Source organism: Leptopilina boulardi, unplaced genomic scaffold (assembly GCF_019393585.1).
Source record: "Leptopilina boulardi isolate dan_hultmark-lab unplaced genomic scaffold, ZJU_Lbou_2.1 LbouV2_162, whole genome shotgun sequence".
Lineage (NCBI taxonomy): Eukaryota > Metazoa > Arthropoda > Insecta > Hymenoptera > Figitidae > Leptopilina > Leptopilina boulardi.
The window spans coordinates 198,309-222,939 of NW_026137710.1; the positions used below are offsets into that span (position 1 = coordinate 198,309).

A 24,631-nucleotide genomic window follows, 5' to 3' on the forward strand; every position below is an offset into this window, starting at 1 on the left:
TGACCGTCATTTACCAATACATGACCTTCCAGATTCAACAGCACAAGTGCCAGATTCTAGGTTTGGTGATGTATTGATGACAACTATGAGAAGCCTGCAGGAAGTTACCGCAAATGGAAACAATTCCCGTAGGTTAGTCAATAGACTCACCACTGCGAAAAGTCTGCCTTCATTTTCCGGAGATTCCTTAGAGTGGGTTAGATTCAAGAGACCCTTTGAAACATCGTCAAAATTAGGTGCTTACTCAGAATCCGAAAATATAATACGACTCTATGAGGCATTAAAAGGTAATGCGAAGGAGGTTGCTGCGTCATTGATGGTAACAAACGCAAATCCAGAAACTTTCATGAAAACTCTAGAGTTACGCTTCGGTAACTCATATTTGGTATGGGAAAAAATAGTTCAGGAGATCAAAAAACTACCTAGTATAGATTACATCAAAATTGACTTGATTGGATTTGCGACGAAAGTACACAATGGGGATACCGTGATACTTTCATTAAATCATGTAGGATACTTATGCAACCCCGACCTGGTTAGATACATAATAGGTAAATTACCTGCCGCCTTAGTTTACGCGTTCAACAGGCATATTAACTCAAATATTTCGGACGAGCCAAAGCTAATCAAATTAGCAGATTTTTTACTAAAAGAAGCCGAAATGGAATGTGTGGCCGGTACAGCACAACGCGTCCGCAAACAGAAAACTGTTCTCACGACTGTGGGGCATGATTCGGAATCTAATTCTCTTAAAGAATCAAAAACGACTGACAATAAATCGAAGTCTCAAAATTCGTGTCATTATTGTAAGAATAAAGGTCATGTTCTCAATAAATGTCGAATTGATGTAGATAGCGAAAAGGTAAATTTACAAATAGAAGGAGAGTTCGAAAAATTTAATCTAAAAAATATAAATACAGTGAATCATTTATCTCTACCTAGTCAATCAGTTGAGCAAAATCCAGTTAAGAAATTTAATTAGTTGCACAGTTTGAGTCTCCGCTCTTATAATCCGGCCGTGCCTACTATACTTATAGGGCAAGATTATTGGAATTCAATCGTTTCTCGGGAAATTCGATCAGTAGATAATGCATCAATAGTTGCGTCCCGTACGTCTCTGGGTTGGACAATTCATGGAGTCGCGGGTAAACAACAAAAAATAGGACATTGTTTGCATAACACTCACGTAAAACCGTTAGAGGATGAAACCTTCCATACCTTATCAGATTACGAATAACATGAACTCGTTAAAACTAATTTTCTTATTGACGCTCTAAGAATATCTTGCTTGGAAAAAGTTAATACGTCGGAACAAAAAGCCAATGAAATACTACGTGCAACTACTAAACGTGTTGGAAAAAGTTGGCAAACCGGGTTGTTGTGGAATCGAGAAAATGGTATCGGTAATCTTAGTATCAAGCAAACTGCCCTCAATCGTTTATATACCCTTGAAAAAAAACGAGATTGAGACTCTGTTTACGCTGAACTTTATTATCGAGAAATGCAAAGGTTTATTGATAATGGATACGCACAACGGTTAATTAACACAAAAATAGGACCCAATACCTTGTATATACCACATTTTGGTGTACTGAATTCGAGTAGAAAAAATAAAGTACGATTAGTTTTTAATGCAGCATCAAAAATTGGGGGAGAGAGTGTAAATGATAGGCTTCTAAAAGGGCCAGATCTATTAAAATCTCTTTTCAGAATTTTAATACGCTTTTTTTAGCGCAAAAATTTCCTTTAGAAACACTTAGTTGTATTTATCATAAAGAAAAAATTTTTTAATCTGCAGGCCTGGGTCATTTAATGGTGAAGAATGGTTTCATGATCCCTGTGCCGCTTATATGTGTGTTAAAAATTACAAATTTGAAAATGTGCAAAAAAAATTTTCAAAATGCGACGTTTTTTTGAATCTATATAGATGCCAAATGTAACAGAATGAATTTATAAACAACTGACACCGATACACTATCACCGATTACAATGTCCTACTTCTTTTTTAAATATTTCAAAATTGACTTTTAGCCAAAAAGATCGGCGTTCCTGGCTTACTGTTGCACAGGAGTGCAACGTTTGCTAAAGAAAACTTGTAATAGTACCAGGATACACATATATAAAAAAATACTTTCTTCCATTTAGTTTTTTTATATTGGATTTTTTGGATTTTGAGGATAAAATGGGTATTAAATATATTTTGATATTGGAAATTAGGGAGAGTGTAAATGATAGGCTTCTAAAAGGACCAGATCTATTAAAATCTCTTTTCAGAATTTTAATACGCTTTAGACAATTTCAAATAGGTCTTAAGTGAGACATTAAGGACATGTTTCTTCGGATTCATTTGTAACCACCAGACCGCGACGCGCAACGGTTTCTATGGCGGGGAAAAGAAAGAAACCGTCCTCCGAATGAGTACACAATGAATACTTTAATTTTTGGTTCGAAGTCCTCACCTAGTAGCGCAATATTTGTCAAAAAGCAAATGTTAATGAGTTTAAAGACAGTATGCCAGAAACGGCTTTAGCTATAATGGATGAATCTTACGTTGACGATTTTTTAAAAAGTGTAGAAACAGTACGTGAGGCTATTAAAATGTTTAAGGAAGTATTTTATATAAACGAAGAAGGAGGTTGTCATATGCACTCTTGGTCTTCTAACACTGCCGAAGTACTAATGTCGATTCCCTCTTTTCAGCGCGAATCAAATGACTTAAGTCTTAACATTAATAATATTTAGTTACAAACACAAAAGGCACTCGGCCTTTTTTGGAGAACCAAAGAAGATGTCTTTCATATTAACGTAGGACTTGAGAAACTTCTGGCGAATATTTTACATGAGGCACGACGACCTACTAAACGAGAGTTCTTGCGAATAATAATGTAGGTATTTGACCCACTAGTTTTTCTAGCTCCACTCGTAATTCGTTCCAAAATTTTAATGCAAGAAGTATGGATAAGCTGAATGGAGTGGGATGCGACACTGAGTGATAATGAATACGAATCGTGGAAATCATGGATAAAAGACTTGCCAAATCTTGTACTGTAATCGGTTCCGAGATGCTATTTACCTCCAAATAAGCGTACAATTAAAACACAGTTGCATATACTTGCGATTCGAGCTGTAAAGTTTATTCTGCCGTAGCATATGGGAGATACACCCTCGATGATGAAACTATTCATACAAATTTTATAGCTAGTAAAAGTCGTGTCGCTCCGATAAAACCGATGTCAATACCGCGTTTAGAACTCCAAGCCGTCCTGTTAGGTAGTCGATTAGGAAAATCCATCAAAGAGGAACACACTATTAGTATTGACAAGTGTTTTTATTGGACTGATTCACAAACAGTTTTTTTGTGGATAAAAACAGATCCGCGACACTATCAAACCTTCGTTTCGCAACGGCTAGGAGAAATAGCCGATTTAACCGATCCGACAGATTCGAGATGGGTACCTTCGGAAATGAATCCAGTGGATGATGCTACTAGGATCACCACGGTTCCATTACACGAAAATCAGATGTGGTTTTTGGGTCCCTCTTTCTTGAGTTCCACGGAAGACGGTTGACCCAGACATGCATTTAATCAAGCCAAGGATACCAACATTGAACACTTGGAAAGAAAGAAGGCGCGGATTCTGGTGATGGAGAGAATTGAGACAACATGTACTCCCGATCCTGAGCATTTTTCCAAATGGATTCGCCTGCTGCGTAGTATGGCTTGGGTACTAGTCGCAATCGAGAAATGGAATGGAAAAATCGTGTCCAAACTGGATGTTAAACATTTAAAACAAGGAGGGGGTCCTTTATGTTTATTTCATAAACATTATGCTTCCTCATTGTTTGAAGCAAAAAATTCGCTTCCTCGTGAAGGAAGCAATGAATTTGTCCAATTCAATTGATTGATTTAAAAAATTTCGAGTTAAAAATGTTTTAAATTAATTAAATTTTTTGAAAAATAAAGAAAATTTTAATTAATTTTGAGTGTAACATAAACTTTATATATACGAATCGATTCGTTTTAATGCAGGGAATAAAATTATTTCATATATAAACATGAATTTAAATAAACACATCATTTTTTAGCTAAAATGAGAATTTTTGATTTTTTAACTTTCATTAATTCTTTAAATTTCAATCAAATCTATACTTTATATATATCAATCGATTCATCTTGACATAAAGAAGACGATTATATTATATATTACCTTAAATTTTTCGATTTAAAAATTTTTTCAATTAAAAAAAAATTTTTGGAAAAAAGACGATAACATTTTTTTTTGGGGTATTTTTAAAAATCCTCTCGTCATTTTTGAGAGATTAATGTGTTAAATAAGCCTACCAAATTTTACCCAAATCCATTAAAACCTGTTAAAGATATCGTGTTCACAAAAACTATCCACACACACATACATACATCCGGACAATTGATCAGGATCTCATATAACATGTTTCTATACAGAGGAAAATTTGTTTTCACCATTTTTAAAAATTTTATAAACGAAAGGACTACATAGCTTCCTCCACGAGGAAGCAAAAAGCAGATTTATTAATTAAGCGCGTACAACTAGATTCTTTCAGTTCTGAACTAAAAGAATTAACTAACAAAAATCTTGTTGCCAATTCAAGTCGACTTAATAAATTGATGCCCTTTATAAATAAAGATGGCCTGTTATGTGTTCAAGGTCGGGTGAGTGAATTTGTGCATTCTTTCTTTAATAACTTTCCACCTATTCTAGACGGTAAGCATAGGATAACGCGTTAAATCGTTCAGTCTTATCATGAAAAGGCCAATCACGGTAGTCCTGACTTAGCTATTAACGAAATTCGTCAAAGCTGCTGGGTAGTTAACCTCAGAAGCGCTCGATCAGTGTTAGGTATCAGTATTGTAAAATAAAAAAAGGAAAACCCACCACACCGATTATAGCAGATCTTCCAACTGCACGGTTGGGATATCGTCAGCGTCCATTCAGTTACTGCGGACTTGATTACATTGGTCCTATCACAGTTAAAACAGGTCGTCGTCATAAAAAACGATGGATCGCTTTATTTACTTCTTTAACGACTTTAACGATTCAAATAGAGTTAAACTTCGATGGTCAACGCGAGTTTCTGTCCGGTTTAGGAACAAAATGGCACTTTATCCCACCTAATGCTCCACACATGGGGGAGCTTGGGAGAGATTGGTCCGTTCAGTGAAAAGTACTCTAAACATAACTTTAAAGCAACAAGAGCCGAAAGAGGAAGTTTTCCTCACCCTCCTAGCAGAAGCAGAACATTCGGTGAACTCGCATCCTCTCACTCACGTCTCTTTAGATCCTCGAGATCAAGAAGCGTTAACACCAAATCACTTTCTTCTTGGGAGTTCTTCGGGGGAAAATATTTTTCTAAATACGATGGTATTAGCTGGTGTAGGAGAAAGCAGTGGTGTGTGGCGCAAACGTTTGCTGACGCCTTTTGGAAGCGTTGGTTGAAGGAATATTTACCCACCTTGCTTCCACGATAGAAGTGGACCTCTGAAACAACTCCATTGAAAGTTGGCGAAGTATTTATTATAATAGACTACAATTCACAAAGGAACACTTGGAAGAAGGCCCTCGTAGAACGAATAGTTCCAGGAAAAGACAATCGAGTTCGAGGCGTTGAAGTATGGATTGGAATGAAAACGCTACTAAGACCGTCAACAAAACTCATCAGGCTAGCTTAAGTACAAAGATTTACCTTTGTACGAGGAGGAATATGTTTAGAATTTAAGTTTAACAAAATGTAATTTTTTTCTTGGTTATGTTAAAAAAAGTTGTATTTGTAATTTTAGTATTCATTTGTTCATGTTTAATGGTTTATAATTTAATTTACTTCAAAAAAATGTGAAATCGATCTATGCGAATTGGAAGGACAAAAATTTAAATATCTTATTGTACAAAATATTTCATTATAATAGGCAAGACAATAAACAATAAACTCGCCGTGGAAAACAAAGAGGCGGGGAATTAACAACTGACCGAGGGTCGATACCGTCTCGGAGTTTTGTGATTTGCACGGAAAAGTGATGAAACGGAAAATGGAGGGGATTTTTCTCGAGGAAACGCTGACCATGGGAAAATCCGATATAGTGTAAATCGAGCATTTGTAGTGTGAAGTAAAATAAATATCTAATAAAAAAGGCTAGTTGTTTTTTTTCTTTTCAACAACAATAAATATAATAAACACAATAAATATCAATAAAAATCAAAAAAGACAATTAGTTTTGAAGACTGTTTCACCTGCGAACAGAAGAGAGAATGACTAGATTAGTTGGAGACCTCGAATTTATACCCAAAATTCCAGTCGCGCATTCGCACAGTGGGCCAGAAACTCTGATTCTTGGCCAAAAGTCGAAAAAGTTAAAAAATTTGCCTGAAAATCATCAGTCGGAGGTTCTCGAGGTCGCTGATTACGAATTTACTGTTGGTTTTTAAAAATTCAAAATGGCGAATCCAATATAGCGTGCGAAATATTAAAATTTTAATGGATTCGCTCCAAGATTGTTACTTCGGAATTTTTAGGGCCGCTGATTACGAATATGGCATCAGATTTTCAAAATTCAAATTGGGGGATGGAATATAATGGACTGTATGTTAAAAATCAGTCAAATTCGCTTGAAACTTGTTACTCAAAGGTTTCTGGGACTGCTGATAATATAATATTTAAATTTAGAAATTCAAGATAGATTTAAATCAAAAGCATAATATTTTTAGGAAATGGAATAATTTTTCTGAATTTTTAGTTTTTTAAATTGCCGAGTACCTAAAAAGACAAAGAAATATTTTTAAAAAGTGCTAACATTTTTATTAGTTTTAGATAATTGTATTATTTTTACTCTGTGCTCATTTGAAAATGTACGATTCAGGCTTTAATTTTTAATAATAACGAATTTTTTATCAAGTCAAGATTTTGCACCACGAATTTTCAAGAACTATCAAAAACACTGATCTTAAGGGTTTCAAACCCATTTTTCTCAAAAACTTGATGTGATAGAGAATTTTTAAACACCGGATTCGTGTTTAGCGCAAAAATTTCCTTTAGAAACACTTAGTTGTATTTATCATAAAGAAAAAATTTTTTAATCTGCAGGCCTGGGTCATTTAATGGTGAAAAATGGTTTCATGATCCCTGTGCCGCTTATATGTGTGTTAAAAATTACAAATTTGAAAATGTGCAAAAAAAATTTTCAAAATGCGACGTTTTTTTGAATCTATATAGATGCCAAATGTAACAGAATGAATTTATAAACAACTGACACCGATACACTATCACCGATTACAATGTCCTACTTCTTTTTTAAATATTTCAAAATTGACTTTTAGCCAAAAAGATCGGCGTTCCTGGCTTACTGTTGCACAGGAGTGCAACGTTTGCTAAAGAAAACTTGTAATAGTACCAGGATACACATATATAAAAAAATACTTTCTTCCATTTAGTTTTTTTATATTGGATTTTTTGGATTTTGAGGATAAAATGGGTATTAAATATATTTTGATATTGGAAAAAAATATTGATTATTTGATTATAGTGGAAGTTGGCTTTTGGAAAAATTTTTTCGTATGGTATAACATTGGCATTAAAGATATTTGAATTTTGAGGATAAAATTGGTATTGAATATATTTTGATAAAGGAAAAAGAATATTATATGTTTGACATTAGTGGAAATTATTGAAAATGTAAATGAAATTTTAAATGACATGCATATGTATAAATTTCAAGAATGATTGAGAAAAGATACAAATTATTTTTTCATTATGCAAAGTACTTTGTATTTACAAATGCTTCATTTCATTTTTCTCATCAGAGAAAAAGTTAAACACTTTTAAATAGTTTTTAGTGGTAATGCGATTTTGGTTATTGGATTTGTGTCTATTACGATGGAATAAAACTTTATATTTCTGAAACTCTTAAGGGTAGATTACGGTGATTTTTTTTCAAAAACTCGAAATTATTTTTTTTCAGTTTTTGTTAGTATGACTATATAAGAACACCGAAAAATAGTCTGAAGTATTTCCATGATCTAGAACTGATATAAATTGAGTAGCAACATGCAACAACTCATTAAGCGCGCGAACGCATGCGTTTATTCCTGTCGGGTAGCATTAAACGGCTCAGAGGCACTCACTGCTACTTGACTGGCAATAAATTACTTGAAAATGATATTTTTGAAGCCAAATAAGGATCTATGTATTTAGCCGGTATCGACGATTGAGTAAGAATCACCTTTTTGCTTAATTTCTATTTAAAAAACTTTAAGCGCTTTTTTCTCAAAACTGAATATTTTCAACTTTGTCACACTCTCATTTTAAAACTATTTAACCAATAAACTTCAAATTTTGACAGTTAGTTCCTTGCATGTGTAGTTTTCGTGTAAACTAGAATTTTTAAAATCCATTAATATTTTTAAAAGTTATAAACAATTGAAGTTACAAAATTGTTGTCAAAAAATGGAAAAAGTCTGCCAATCGGTTTTTTTCAATGAATATTTCTCATTCTAGTTTACACGATAGCCAAAATAGTACAAATTAAGAAAATTTTTGGTTTTTTCATTTTCGATTAACTGTTCCAGAGAAAAAGTGTAACAAACTCTTAAAATGTATCACTTTCGGTAGCCATTTTTTATTAGATTGTTTATATAAAATAGGAAACAAAAATTGTTTTCGACTCTTTAAACTGTATATTTTATCATAAGAAAATTGTAACTAATAAATATTTTTTTACTATAAAAAAAAATCTTTGAAAAAAACCTCATAATCACCGTTACCTCCCCTTAATGCAGGGTGTTTGAAAGTTCTTCAAGTAGAATATTTAATTAGATTGTTCTCTTTTCAACCAACAGTAGTTTTTTAAGCTGTTAATCAACAACCGATTGGTAGAGTTAAGTGTGGAGTATGTGCAATAATATTTGCTACATCTGCATTAGTTAACAATGTAAATTAAAAGTTTAATTTAAGAAAGTGATAATAATATAATGAGCAAGCATTTGAAATTATTTTTTGAAAACAATTGGTTAAATCATTTTCCTGCAGTTAGAATGTCTAATATTAGAAATTCGATTGTAGAGAATGATTGGAATTGTCTTTTCATAAAAAGAGCTAAAGAACTTTCAAATGGTGGACAAAACCTTTTACATTTTTATAAGACTCTTCCCAGTAAAAATGACATCAGAGTTCTGTCTACAGAAACTGAAAATGAAAAGAATATACGCAAAGAAAAAAATTTGTCATGTAAATGAAGAAATTATCTACAGAAATTGGATTTACATGTTGACGTAAATTTAGAATGCACAACAGAAAATAATGAGAGTGTAAAGGACAGAGAAATATGACTATCCCTTTCACTCTTATTCCTTTCGATTTTGCATTCTATATTTACTTCAACATGTAAATTCAACCAGATGAATAAACAGGTTCTCTTTTTTGTAACTATCCTCATCATTCTTATTTATTAGAATACGTTTTAAAGCATTATTTACTGCTTCGCCACTTTTATTTTTTAGAGGTTCTACCCATGCATACCCAACCAAAAATTTCTGTATTATACCAGAGTTGACTACTGGCGCAGTACTAGTTCAGTATTGGCTGCCGAGTCTGGGCAGTCTGAACTGAACCAGTACTGGTATTTTCATTGTATCCGTACTGGTGCAGTACCACCCTCCCAGTACTGGCAAACCAGTACTGAACCGATATTGAGCCACTACTGGCTCAAATAGATTTTCTTTTTGTTTTCAAATATGCAATAAACCAAAAAAAATTTTAAACGATCAAACTAAAAATAAATAAATTTGTTTATAAAAAATTAATATTTTTCAAAATAAAATTTATCATATAAATTTAATTTAAAAAATTGAATACAATCGCAAGTAAAATTCCACAAATGTTATATTATCAATAATATAAAATATATAATTAACCTTTTTTAAGAAAAATTATAAAAAATAGTTAAACCTACAAACTTATATATTTCAATGGTCAATAAAATTATTGTAATTTGTTTCTGGATGTTATTCTTCAGTTTTTTTTCCAAAAGTGAATTATAAACAAAAATTTAATGTTAATTTAAAAATAATTTAGATAATTTTTTTAATAATTACCTAATTTCAGGAATTTAGTATTCATTATTTATTAAATCATTATATTTGTGATGAGTTAATTTTTAAACTAATTTTGTTTTATGTAAATTGAATTGAATTCAATGTTAATTTATTTATATTTAATATAATAATGTATAAATTAAAATGAATAATAAAATAATTAAATAGTTAATTGCATAATTATATACATTATAATTATTTTATAAACATTTTTATTTTTACTGAACTGTTTTTATATATATTATAAAAACTTTGGTTTCATAATAAACATATTTTTATATTCATTTTTTGATTTTTTAAAATAATAATTTTCAAAATATATTATAAGAAGGAAAAAAACTTCTTTCTGTTTTCGACTTTATATAATAAAATATCAATTAGTTAGTTGACTAATTTAATATTTAATTACAGTTAAAGCTTTCTTTTCGTATACAATAAATTACAAAACTGCCAGTACTCGGCCAGTACTGAACCAGTAGTGGTTACCAATACTGGTGCCAACTCTGGTAGCCAATACTGGTAAAATGTTATCCCAAAGTTACGCCAACTCTGGCGCCAATACTGCGCCAGTACTGCGCCATTAGTAAATTTTTGATTGGGTATTTACATAATACATCAATCACTACTCAAAGACATACATAACCATCATTGTAATCCTTTAAATTCTTTAAGTCAACAAGATTAAGTCCGTGCAACAAATCAACTACTTTTTCACGTGAAACTTTTCCACGTGTAGCTTTTACAAGTTTTTCAATTCCTGAGAAAGAGGCTCCATGTGCTCGATTAAAATATATTTCTTCTAGTAGTTTTTATATTAATATTATTTTATTTATATATTTATGTTAAAAAAGAGACAACCATTTAATATTATTATCACTTTTTCTATCTCCTAGCATTATGTGTATTCTTTTTTGACCTTTCTATACGATTACTACTTCTACATCGATGTAAGTGTTCTCTCTCACTACTATTACTTTCGTTAACTGTCATGAAATCTATCAAACATTTTTTTTCTCACTGGCTGGTTTTTTCAAATTAGAAGATGATGAAATATTTATATTCTTTTTCCAATAATCTGAATTTGAAACAATTTCACGTGATTTACCAATTTCACAAAGAAAACTAGCAAACTGGGGTCGATTACGTAACTTTCCCACTTCCCACATCTCACTTCCCACATTTTACATCCCACTTCCCACATCTCACTTCCTACATTTTACATCCCACTTCCCACATCTCACTTCCCACATTTTACATCACACTTCTCAATGCCCACATCCCACTTCACACTTCTCAATGCCCACATCCCACTTCTCAATTCCCACATCCCATTTCCCACATCTCACTTCCCACATTTTACATCCCACATCCAACATCTTGTGGGAAATGGGAGAGATGTGAGAAGTGGGATATAAAAGGTGGGAAGCGTGATAAGAAAAGTGTAATGTACAATGTGAGATGTGAAGTGTGAAAAGTGAAATGTGAGAAGTGGGATGTGAAATGTGGGAAGTGAGATGTGGAATGTGAAATATGGGAAGTGGGATGTGGGAAGTGGGATGTGGTATGTGAAATATGGGAAGTGGGATGTGGGATATGAAATATGGGAAGTGAGAAGTGGAATGTGAAATATGGGAAGTGGGATGTGGGAAGTGGAATGTGGTATGTGAAATATGGGATGTGGGATATGAAATATGGGAAGTGAGAAGTGGGATGTGAAATATGGGAAGTGGGATATGAAATATGGGAAGTAAGAAGTGAGATGTGAAATATGGGAAGTGGGATATGAAATATGGGAAGTGAGATGTGAAATATGGGATGTGGGAAGTGGGATTTGGGAAGTGGGATGTAAAATGTGGGAAGTGAGATGTGGGATGTGGGATGTAAAATGTGAGAAGTGAGATGTGGGATGTGGGAAGTGGGAAGTGGGAAAGTTACGTAATCGACCCCCTGACTTCGTTCTGATGGGTTTACAGTTTTTCTATATCTTAAAGTATCGTTAATAAGATCAGTTATATTTGAATTTTCTACTGGTTTTCCATCAATATTAAAATTACCACGCAAGTCCTATTTTATACATTTACATATGCCAGGTTTACGGATACTTTCTAATAAAGATTTGTCTTTTAATTTAAAAATTTTTGGTACAGTACGCATCCAACGAGCCATATATGAAGTTTTTTGGATAAGTAGATTGTAAATAAACAATTAGTTAACATTGTAATTGTTTATTAACAACCTATTTATCCAGAAAACTTCATATAGGGCTCGTTGGATGCGGAATTACGATAACTTTCAATTGCTAACTTCAGAATAACGGTAACTTTATTTGTTTGTAAAATATTTTATTCGTTATAGACATTAATTAATTAATTAATTAATATCTTGAAAACAAAAAAAACGTCATTTTAGGTTTTTTGGTATTGAAAAAATATATTTTAAGCTTCATTTTGAGTGTAAAAAAAGTGTCCTTTGAAAAAAAATAAATATATTTGATTTTCAAAAAAAAATCTAAATCTTAAATTTAAAAAAAAAAATTTTTACCATTCGAAAGAGCAGACAAAAACCTTTTGGAAACATATAGGTCACCATTTTTTTATTCATTTATATAAAAGTTACGATTTTTTAAAAAATCCACTGTTCACATTTGACGAGAAACTTGAACCCCCTCCCCCCTCTACAGTTTTGCATAAAACTTAATAATAATTTATGGGTAAAGTATTCACCCATAGTACTAAAGGTTGTACAAATTTTAACCCGATCCGATAACCTTTAATTTTAAAGTTGGATCACTTCAGAAATTTTGCCTCACATATAAAAAAAGTATATTCTTTGTATAATTAAGTTTAGATAAAAATCTAAAAGGATGCGCGACCTACAATCTGCGGCAGCAGATATTATTTTTAATTTTTTGTAAAAATATTTGAAAATTATCAGAATACACCCTCAAGTATGTGTATAATAAATTCCTTATGTGTTAAAAAAATTCATAAAAATCACTGCAAAAACGCCGTCCTACTTAATTTTTAAATGATAAATTTATTATTATTTATTAAGAAAAAACAGTAGTAGTTAGACAATAAAATTATTACTTTATTCATAACATGTTTAATCCATCTTTTACTACCTTTAGCTAGAGAGAAATATAAAACCTTATTGTATTGTATTGTATTGTATTGTATTTGTACATGAATATAACTTTCTGAAATTTTCAACTCACAATTTTGCATTTTTTGGGAAATATGCAGGGGGAAAGAAAAATCAAAAAACGCATTTTTCTCGAAAACTACTAAATGGATTTTAATGAGCTTTGGATATGTTACAGAGACAAGTAAAACGATTATAAAAAGAATTGTCAACATTTTTTTTCCAAAAAAAAGGCAAAAATTTTGTATTTTGAAATTTTCAAAATTTTTTTTTGGGTTTTATTGAATTGGTACACTAAAATTTTTTTAACATTTTACTCTTCCAAGTGTCCCACTTGATACAAAAATTATGCCGGACATGATTTGAAGGTGTGTCAGCGTGTAAAACTCAAAAAACCCTTCTTGGTACATGTTTATGTAGTATATGACTGTCAAACTTTTAGAAGTCGACCTATTTTTCAAAAATCTATGATATAGAGAGTCAGTCCTTATAATTCAGCACCATCTACACTACCGTGAGAAAATGTGCGACCTCTACTTTTCGATGACTATAAAGTGATTTAAATCTGCAAAAATATTAAAACTTAAAATTTTTTCTTTTTTATTTTATGAGAGCTAATAAAAATCTGAAGGAAATGACACCTTGACAAAGAGAATATGTTAACTTTTTAATTAGATATCTAAGAAAAACCCAATTTTCAATGTTTTTATTATTTTTTTTATTTCTCTGGCAAAAATTAATATTTTTAAACGTTAACGGCTTATTGGAATCGTATTTTGTTATACAATTAAAAATCTTTAAAACAATTCATGTCCACATTCTTCCCTAGCGTATTCAAACCGTGAAAATTGGCTCAAAAAAAGTTAAAAAATTATTATGAATATTTAAATGACAAAAAATGATCAGTAAAATATGTAAATCATAAATTTACTTACATAAATTAGAAAAGTTTAAGATGATCTATTTATTTGATTTTTAAACAATACATTTTGTTGTAAAATTAAATTTTCTTTTTTAGACTTTTTTTGAGTTAACTTTCATGGTTTGCATACGCTAGGGAAGAATGTGGACATGAATTGTTTTAAATAATTTGAATTGTACAACAAAATACGATTCCAATAAGCCCAAGAGCGTTTAAAAATATTAATTCTTACCATAGTAATAAAAAAATAGTAAAAACATTGAAAATTAAGTTTTTCTTAGATATCTAATTAAACAATTGGTCGCTGATTATGAATCCGGCGTTAGTTTTAAAAAATTCAAAATGGTGGATACAATATGGCGGACAATTTTTCAAAAATTGATCTGATTTGCTTGAAACTCGTAACTCGGAGGTTTTTGGGGTCGCTGAATACGAATCTGACATCAGTTTTTTAAAATTCAAAATGGCGGATTTATTATGGCGGATCAAAATTACTAAAAATAGCAGAATTCGCTTCAAACTCAAAAGTATGAAGTTTTTGGGGTCGCTGATTACGAATCTGACATCAGATTTTAAAAATTTAAAATAGTGGATCCAATATGGCTAATGACATTTTGAAGATCAAACGCATTTCGCTTGAAACTTGTACCTCTGGGGTTTTCGGGATCGCTTATTACAAATATGACATCAGTTTTTTGAAATTCGAAATGGCGGATCAAATTCGTAATCAACAACCCCAAAAACTCCGAGTAACAAGATTCAAGCCGATTGCGGTCGATAAATAAAAAGTCGTCAGCCATATTGGATCCGCCATTATTAATTTTTAAAAACTAATGTCAGATTCGTAATCAGCAACCCGAGATTCCCGGAGTGAAGAGTTTCAAATGAATCTAATTAATTTTTAACTTTGTCATCCACCATCTTGGATCCGCCATTTTGAATTTTGAATAACTGCTGTCAGATTCGTAAACAGCTACCCCGAAAACGTTAAGATACTAAATTTCATACATTCAGGATTGCAATAACTTTATTTATTTGTAAAATATTTTATTTTTTATTAACATTAATTAATTAATTAATTAATATCTCGAAAATAACAAAAAAGGAAGGGAGAGTAGTCAGGGTTGGACAGTGGTCAGGGTTGAGCCATCGCGTCTATTTTGTTTTATCACACTAGATCCATCTGTTTTTGTATGTAAGGATTAAGACGTATTATGCGAGTCAGTGCTATAAGCTTAACAAAAAACTTTTTTCTTATTTCAAAAGAAGACAATTAAGTGCATAAAAAATATACCAAAGGCAAAGTAACTTGACGAAACTTGTTCACTAAGATGTTATATGAAAATGTGGTACGTAATTTGGTGTCTGGATCACGCGCTTATTTTTGTGTGTGATATGACGCTAAACGACGCGTGAGTCAGGGTTGAGCCACCCAAAAATTTTGCAATTATGAAGGGTTCTTGCAATGGAAATTTATTTGTCGACTTAAAGAGGTGTCAAAAACTTCATTTCCTATAGAAATAAAGGAAATACAAATATTTGATAATTTTTGTTTTACTTTTCGGACCAGCTTCGCGATATAAGCGAAAATCTAAAAATTACATAATAAGGGCTTTTTACTTCAATTTCGTGGTTTCTTTACACATTTTCAAGGGTATTTGAGCGCCATTCTATCATTTGAATATCATTATTAATAATTTATCTGCATATTTCATTGATTTTCTACAGTGGCTCAACCCTGATTACTTGGTTCAACCCTGACTGCTTTTTTTTTAATTGACTATAAGTCCGAAACTTTTGGTCAAATTTATTTACAATGTAGTTTCTTCTGAAAAGTTCACAAGATCTTATAAAAGTTCAAATGAATATTTCTATTTACTTTCTTAACTTTACATTTTGGTCATTATGGAAGACTTCAGGATTTGAACCTGAAAAATTATGGAACTCTGAATTGACTCTGATGCGCAGTTAACAATTGCCACTGTGTATGAGTGTGTATGCACTCGGCATTCAGTTTCTTATAGATTTCTACTAAGAAACAGAATTTATGTACCTGTTTTAGCTCAGAGGCTATACACCGGATTTCTGTACCTAGAGACGAGAGTTTAAATCCGCCTGCAGTCAAATTTTTTCTAACATTAATTTTCTGCTTAAGATTCTTAACACATTAAGCCTCAAATGCACTGAAATTTTAGACTAACTTCAAGAAATGATATTTTACAGATAAAAAAATCCCAATTTTTCGGAAAACCTACATCCAACGTATTTAAGTGTGCTCTTTCCAAAAATGATATCAAAAAAGGCTTAAAAATGCTAAATAATGTTTATTTGCAAAATGACGTGACTTTTTAATGATTTTTCAATAAATTTACAAATATTTCGAATGGAAAACAATTTTTCCGACAGCCATCAAGTATATAAATCGTGCACTCGATTGTTAAACTTCTAACAAAAAATATTCCCCTTCTCCTCCCGACTTTTATTTTTTCAAAATGGCGTCGAAAAGTTCAAAAAATTACAAAAAATAATTTAAATGTGCCAAATTTTTTAAAGTGTGTCCAAATTAGCTGAAAATGCTTACTTGGAGGTTTTCGGGATCGCTGATTACGAATTTGATGTCAGAATTTAAAAAATCAAAATGTCGAATCTAATATTTCGTCCAAAAAATTTTAAAGTCGACGAATTTAGATAAAAATGCTTACTCGGGGGTTTTCGGGATTGCTGATTACGCATTTGATGTCAGAATTTGAAAAATAAAAATAGCGGTTCCAATATGGCGACCAAACATTTTTAAAGTCCACGAATTCAGATAAAAATGCTTACTCGGGGTTTTCGAGATTGATGATTACGAATTTGATGTTAAAATTTAAAAATTTAAAAAGGCGAATCCAATATGAAAACCAAAAATTTTTAAAATCGATAAATTTTGCTAAATGCATTTAGTATACCATCTTTAGCCACCTAGTCCTAATTAGTGTTGCTTGACTCTCACCACGAGGAGGTAGATAGCTTTTGAGAATCATTTTTTTAATTTTTTTTATTATTTGAAATATTTTTAAAATTTTTTTGTTTTTTTGAAATATTTTATAGATTTTTTTGTTTCTATTCAATTCCTGATTTTATTGTTTTATTTGCTTTTGTATATTATGCTGTGTTTTTTCTGAATAAATTTTTTATTTTTAAAATAAAATTTCTAATTTATTAATTAATTTTTTTAAAATTTACTTTCATATATTCTGCTGTGTTTTTTATTAATTAACAACAAAGCATAAAATATTAAAGTAAATAAAATAATAAAATCAGGAATTGAAAATAAACAAAAAATCCAACAAATATTTCTAGGCTAGGTGAAAGCATTTTCAGCTAAATTCGTCGCCTTATAAAATGTTTGGTCGCCATATTGGATCCGCCATTTTGACATCAAATTCGTAATCAGCGATCCCGAAAACCCCCGAATAAGCATTTTTATCTGAATTCGTCGATTTAAAAAATTTTTGGTCGCCATATTGGATCCGCCATTTTGATTTTTCAAATTCTGATATCAAATTCGTAATCATCAATCTCGAAAACCCCCAAGTAATCATTTTCAGCTAATTTGGACACACTTTAAAAAATTTGTCACATTTAAATTATTTTTTATAATTTTTTGAACTTTTCGATGCCATTTTGAAAAAATAAAAGTTTAACAATCGAGTGCACGATTTATATACTGGATGGCTTTTGGAAAAATTGATTTCCTTTCGAAATTTTCGTAAATTTATTGAAAAATCATTAAAAAATCGCGTCATTTTGCAAGTAAACATTATTTATTATTTTTTAAGCCTTTTTTGATATCATTTTCGGAAAGAAAGCACGTTGGATGTAGGTTTCTCGAAAAATTGGGATTTTTTCTGTAAAATATTATTCCTTCAAGTTAGACTAAAATTTCAGTGCATTTGGGGCTTAATGGGTTAATTAAAATTGTTTCATATGTGTGTTACATTAATAATATATGAGTTTGTATTTGATCGCTATATATAAATTGTCAAGTGTGGTGTCTATGTTATGTAGTTATGTCTATGTGAGTGTTTACAAAAAAATGTGAGTGATGAAAGGAGAAACAGAAGAAAATTTTTTTCGTCTTTCTTAGCTAAGAATTTTTAGAAATAGTTCCGTAACTTTTCATGTCAGGCTTTATGAAAAATTCATGTAGTTTCATTTAATTTCTTCTTGAATTATTAATGTTCATTTTAGCAGAAAATAACAAAAAATTTTAAACTGTATCCAAAATATTTTATTACTTATTCAAACAGATAAGTTTGAAAATTTTCCAAAATTGTTGTGATATCCAGACTTACTGAAATGAGTTTTGTAATTTTTTCTGAATTTTTTCTTTCTGTGTGTGTGGGTTCCTTGTACTTAAGGTACGGTGATTTGTTTTTCATATATTTTAAAAAATGCAGGTATAACATAAAAGTTTGCATGCAATTTAAAAACTGTAAATATCTTTTTAATGACAAGATTACTTCGATTTCGATAAATATAATTTTTTATAGGGGAGAGTAGTCAAGGTTGGACAAAGTTTTGACTTTTTTGTATAACTTCCCCTGGGGTGCAATTTTGTAAATTCACTTTGACTTTCGATTTGATATTGACTTTGACTTTAGATACAAACTTTGACTTTGATTTGAAAATTTATGAAACTACTATATTACGAGGATATTACGTGAAACGAAAATTAGGATATCCCTAAGATGTTCTTGAGGTATCAAAAGAACATACGATTTTTTAAGATTCGGAATGTCTCATCGACGCATACAGAGTAAACGTCTTAGATACCGAGTCACTAATTTTCTTTTCATGTAAGTTTTTTTAATGCAAAAAATGCTATTTTGTGTTTCTTTATAAAATTTTACAATTGTTCTAAGCACATCAAATTCAGACAAAAAACGTATGAAAACGTTGCATCGTAACAATTTTGATATGCTTTATGTATTAATTTAATATGTTAGAAAAACTGTGTTATAAGCTAGAAAGCAATAAATGATTATTCAAATTTCTTAAATGTGAGTATTTTTCACGTGGATTACAGTGGACATAAAATAACATGAAAATATTAATTTGTTTGTTTGTTTGTTGTAGCTTTTAATATCTATTGTTAATTAAAATTTTTAATATTTTATTTTAGGTGCGGAATTATAAGTGTGATTAAGATAGACCATATCGTACAAAATGGAATAATAAAGAGTTTCAATATAATTTCTTCAAAAAAATGTAATAAGCATTAATCTTTGATCAATTGATATGTGTCATAATGAAAAATATTTTTATTCTTCTCTTCTTGTTCGTTCCAATTTCATTTCTAAAGGAAATTAAAATTAAAGTTAATCCACGCATTGTAAATACAAGATACGGAAAAGTTCAAGGGTTAATTCAAACATTTGATTACAATAAAGTTCTAAAACCCATTGATGTATACCTTGGTATGCCATATGCTACTCCACCTACCGGTAATAATCGATTTTCACCAACTAGAGCACCTAGTCCGTGGGATGGAATCAGGTAAGAAACAAAATATTCATTCGTAAATATTTTTTCTAATATTATTTTAAGCCTTATTTATTTAATTGTATCAAATGAAATTTTCTCTCTAACAGCTCAGTGGACAAAAAACCATGTTTGTTCTAAAAGCGTTTTTAGAACGCTTCATGTCTAATAAATAATGTTCTAAAACATTTTAAGAACATGGATGTTCAAATAATGTTATAGAACATTTTTTGTCTGACAAGAAATATTCTAAAATCGTTTTAAGAACATTTTTGAAACAAACATGGTTTTTTGCTCACTGGCAGTGGTCGGTTTCGTAATGTGTTATATCGGCATTTTTTTCGAACTTTTAAACTGTATGTAATCGCTCATGAGTGTGCTCTTTAAATGCATCATGGATTTAATGATTATTTTAATTATGTTGAAAATGATATGTGTAAGTGAAAAGGTAAAAGAAAAGTTCCTTGTGTGTAAATTTGTTTTGAGGGTTTCGTGACCAAGAGCCGAAACACTTATGGCCAGAATTTAGCGTTTGCCCGTCGGTCTTAAGTCTAATGCATAAGACTTAAGAGCATAATACATTAAAAACTTAGACATAATACTTAGACATAATATTTAAATAAATAACAATTTACATCGAAATTTTAAAATAAATAGTTTTTCTTTTTCATTTATCATAACTATTCTATCTAAATTTGAATCAGCAACAATTTCACTGATTAAATCATTGAATGAAGTTTTTATTACGAATCAGAAGTTACAGCAAATAAAATATCGAAAAAAGTATCTGCGATCATCGGATATTTTTGAAGAAAGTTTATAATCCGCGGATTTATTAGTGAAATAGAATATTCCGCTGATTGAAATAGTTGACTGTCACAGATTTTCAGGTGATCACTTATTGCTTTTTTGAAACAGCGATCATGCGCTGCTAATCAGAAAATTAAAGCTAATTTAAATTTAGAAAGTTGGATTGAAATTGACAATTTTATAACATTAAATCTACTGAATCTTATGATGTAGTTGATTTGCGCCTGCTTCTTTTACTGATTTTTTTCAGTATAATAGGAGTATAACTTTTTCAACAAAACATTATAATACAGTTTATGGCTAATAATAGAAGTAGTTGAGAGTGTAAACAAGTAAAATGTCTTAAAGACAAGAATTTTGAATTTGGCTTTAAATAGTTTAAACTCATTGTAATTTCCTTTCATCGATTATTATAAAAGTATATAGGATGATCGTTAAATTTCACACTATGCATAAAAAGATTACACGTAATTAAATAAATAAGTTTCTACTCTCATACAGATGCTTTGTTAAGAAAATAAATTAATAAATTTTCGGATTTCCATTAAATGTTTTATATTTAGGCTTTTTGGAGCTTCTGATTAAAAATCGGAACTTAGTTTAACAAAATTCTAAATAGCTTAAACAGCAGACTGCATTTAAGCTTCGTATTAAGTGAGTGATGTTTTATTTGGTGTATGTATCATTAAAGAACAAGTGAAAACTAAAAGAACAATTTACACGCATGTAAATTACAAATGTGCGATATAATATTAATCGATGTTACCTGTATCCTAAGTGTTATTTAGTGACTATCGAGCATCATGCTGTATAGTAAACCAAAGATTATTAAAAACCATGCACATACGCATGTAGAAAATCCGTATGTTCTTTGTTTGTTATGTTGCAGTATATTAATCATTGTCTTATTTTTGCTGAAACATAACAAACAAGTAACATACCGAGTAAACAGGTAACTTCCATTAATGGGGAGTGACACTTTTGAAGTCTCTTTTCAACCTTTTTTGGTGAATTTTTTTAAGACAAAGGAATAAAGTAAACAAAATTTGGTTTCGAGGACTTTATTTGTAAACTTTTTAAGTTTACCAAAATATATTTATACTTAAAAAAAGTTTCAAATTGTTGCCTATAGAAGCCGCTAAATTTGGTCTCATTTTTCAAGGCAAATCGGTGCGGTGGGCAAAATTCCGGTTAGACCGTTTAATCAAGAACAAAAATTCAAATTTCTCCTGAATTTGTATTAAATTTAGCTTTAGAGTACGTAGGATATTTCAAAAATATTAATTTTTGTGGATTTGGTAAATATTTGAAGAAAAAAGTCGATTTTTAGGGCGAAATTTTTTCAAAAAATCTATTGCTAAAAAACAAAAAAAACCAAAAAAATCCGCTACGTACTCTAGAGCATTAGTAAATGACGATCAAAAAAAAAACTTTGGCCGAAGTCAATCCGATCAAAACTGTTTGAGCTAGACTACCAACCGTTTTTAAAAATGTCATTTAGAGAAAAACGCGTTTAAAGTTTAAACTTATAAAAAAATAAACTCAACGTTAATCTGCGATGCCTGCATCGTATAATTGGCCTTCTACATTAATATTGGCTTCATCTTTAGCCCTTCGAGCGGATGTGAGCGTAAAAGAACGTAATTGTTACCACGGTAAAAGAGAACATAGCCGATAGCGCTAACAAGCTCACGAAGCCTTCTTCAATACCTTCTGCAGATTTCGATTTTTTCATATAAAATAATTTCGAAATCGCTTTTGATGATATATTTTCTATTCTACAAATCATCAAGTATCGTGTTAACAAACAAAAAAATCCATTTTTTTCGGGTCAAAGGTGTCACTCCCCCTTAATATTTTATCACATTTGTAATTTACATTCGTGTAAATTGTTTTTTTAGTTTTCACTTGTTCGTTAATGATACATACACTAAATAAAACATCACTCACGTAATATGAAGCTTAAGTACAGTCTAATGTTTAATCTACAATTTACTTAAAGCCAAGAAGGTGAACGTCCAATGGTGACATTTACCGAAGTGACAACAGACATAGTCGGAAAAAGGTAGGAAAAATTAAAATAAGCAAAATTTAAAGTAAGATCATTACATTTTAAGATTCCGTAGCAACCCTACAATACGTCTGTTGAATTATAAGTCAGGGAAAAAATAATTTTTAAAATGAAATTTCCTTTATTCGATTTATTTTGTGTGATATATATTTCAGAAAAAACATTTCTAATAACATATTGAATAAATTGAGAATGAAAATGGTAAGTTTCAAGCAGAAAAACGTGTGTTTCACAAAAGAATTTGCAATAATTGGGTTTTAAACAAAAAAAAGGATTTAAGTCTCTTTCCTCCTTACTTTTCCTAATACGGTAAAGGCCTTTTCTACCAACTGGCACTTTTTCTACCTGACTTCTTCCTTCTCCTCCTCTTACTGGCTCTCCCTTCTAATCTCTCTGACTTTCCACCCACATTCTATTCGAACTATCTCTCCTTCTTCTAGCTACACAACTTTCTCTCTCTACTTCTACTGCTCTCACTTCTGCTCGACTGACTATCGTACTACTGCATAAACAAACGTATTTTTACGTAAACAATCAACTACACTACCGTCCGAAATTGTGCGAACTCTGCTTTTTCAACAACTATAAAACTGTTCAAATCTTCAAAAATATTAAAACTAAAATTTTTTCCTCTTTATTTTATTAAAGTTAATAAAATTCTGAAAGAAATGACACCTTGACAAAGAGAATATGTTAATTTTTCAATTAGATATCTAAAAAAAACCCAATTTTCAATGTTTTTACTATTTTTTTTATTTCTCTGACAAAAATTAATATTTTTAAACGTTCTTAGGCTCATTGAAATCGTATTTTGTTATTCAATTCAAATTATAAAAAACAATTCATGTACACATTCTTCCCTAGCGTATGCAAACCGTGAAAGTTGGCTCATAAAATGTCAAAAAATTTAAATTTAATTCTACAATAAAATATAATGTTTTAAAATCAAGTAAATATATCATTCTAAACTTCTCTGATTTATGTAAGTAAATTTAAGATTTATACATTTTACTGATCATTTTTTGTCATATAAATATTAATCACAATTTTTTGACATTTTATGAGCCAACTTTCACGGTTTGCATACGCTAGGGAAGAATGTGTACATGAATTGTTTTATATAATTTGAATTGCATAACAAAATACGATTTCACTGAGCCTAAGAACGTTTAAAAATATTAATTTTTGCCAGAGAAATAAAAAAAATAGTAAAAACATTGAAAATTGGGTTTTTCTTAGATATCTAATTGAAAAATTAACATATTCTCTTTGTCAAGGTGTCATTTCTTTCAGAATTTTATTAACTTTAATAAAATAAAGAGGAAAAAATTTTAGTTTTAATATTTTTGAAGATTTGAACAGTTTTATAGTTGTTGAAAAAGCAGAGTTCGCACAATTTCGGACGGTAGTGTATCTATCCACTCTTCTGGCTCAATTCTTTCGACTTTCTCTCCTCCTTCAACTCTTCTGTGAATACTCTTAACTGGCTTAGGATGTCGTCCGTAATTTAGGACGGCTGGGGATGTATTGGTGGCCGCTTGTGTAGCTGTATCATCCCAATCTCGATGATCGTTTCCTACGAATGTTGAGATCATTTTCTTTAACGTCTTATAACTTCTCTCCACTGGATTGGCTTGGGGATGGTATGGTATTTATAATGTGTCTCACACCATATTCTTCAAGCGTGGCATTTAGGAATTTATTATCGAATTCCTTACCCTTGTCTGTGAGGAAGTATTCTGGTGTCTCCCAGCGAAACAGTACTACTTCTTCGAATGTTTTTGCCACTGTTTTTCTAGCTGCTGACCTTAAAAGCTTGACCTCAATCCATCTAGAGAATAAATCGTGGAAGACCACCAGGTATTTACAACGGCTTTTACTCGGCTGAAACTCCATTGTATCCACTGCAACTACCACCCATGGTCTCTCAACAATCCTCTGGCCTATTAGTCCATCTTGGAAAACTTTATGTAACTGTCACTTTTAAGTGTCTCACCATTATTTAATTTGATTTTACCAACTCCCTCCGTTTTTAAATCC

At 30.8% G+C, this 24,631-nt stretch overlaps 1 protein-coding gene across 15 annotated transcripts in view; it reads left to right on the forward strand.

Annotated features, from left to right (window-relative positions):
• The window catches only part of LOC127276984 (neuroligin-2), an 856,047-nt gene that overhangs the window by 146,527 nt on the left and 684,889 nt on the right, over nt 1–24,631 (forward strand). For 14 of the 15 annotated variants that reach the window (XR_007842293.1, XR_007842294.1, XM_051297757.1 and 11 more), the window contains one exon: nt 19,352–19,725. Coding sequence is in view for 13 of the 15 variants with exons in the window: in XM_051297757.1 (XP_051153714.1) it covers nt 19,478–19,725 (248 nt within the window). In the remaining 2 variants the exon portion in view is untranslated. Of the gene's footprint in view, nt 1–19,351; nt 19,726–24,631 lie in introns of those variants that run through there. The other variant, XM_051297760.1, reaches the window with a different exon arrangement.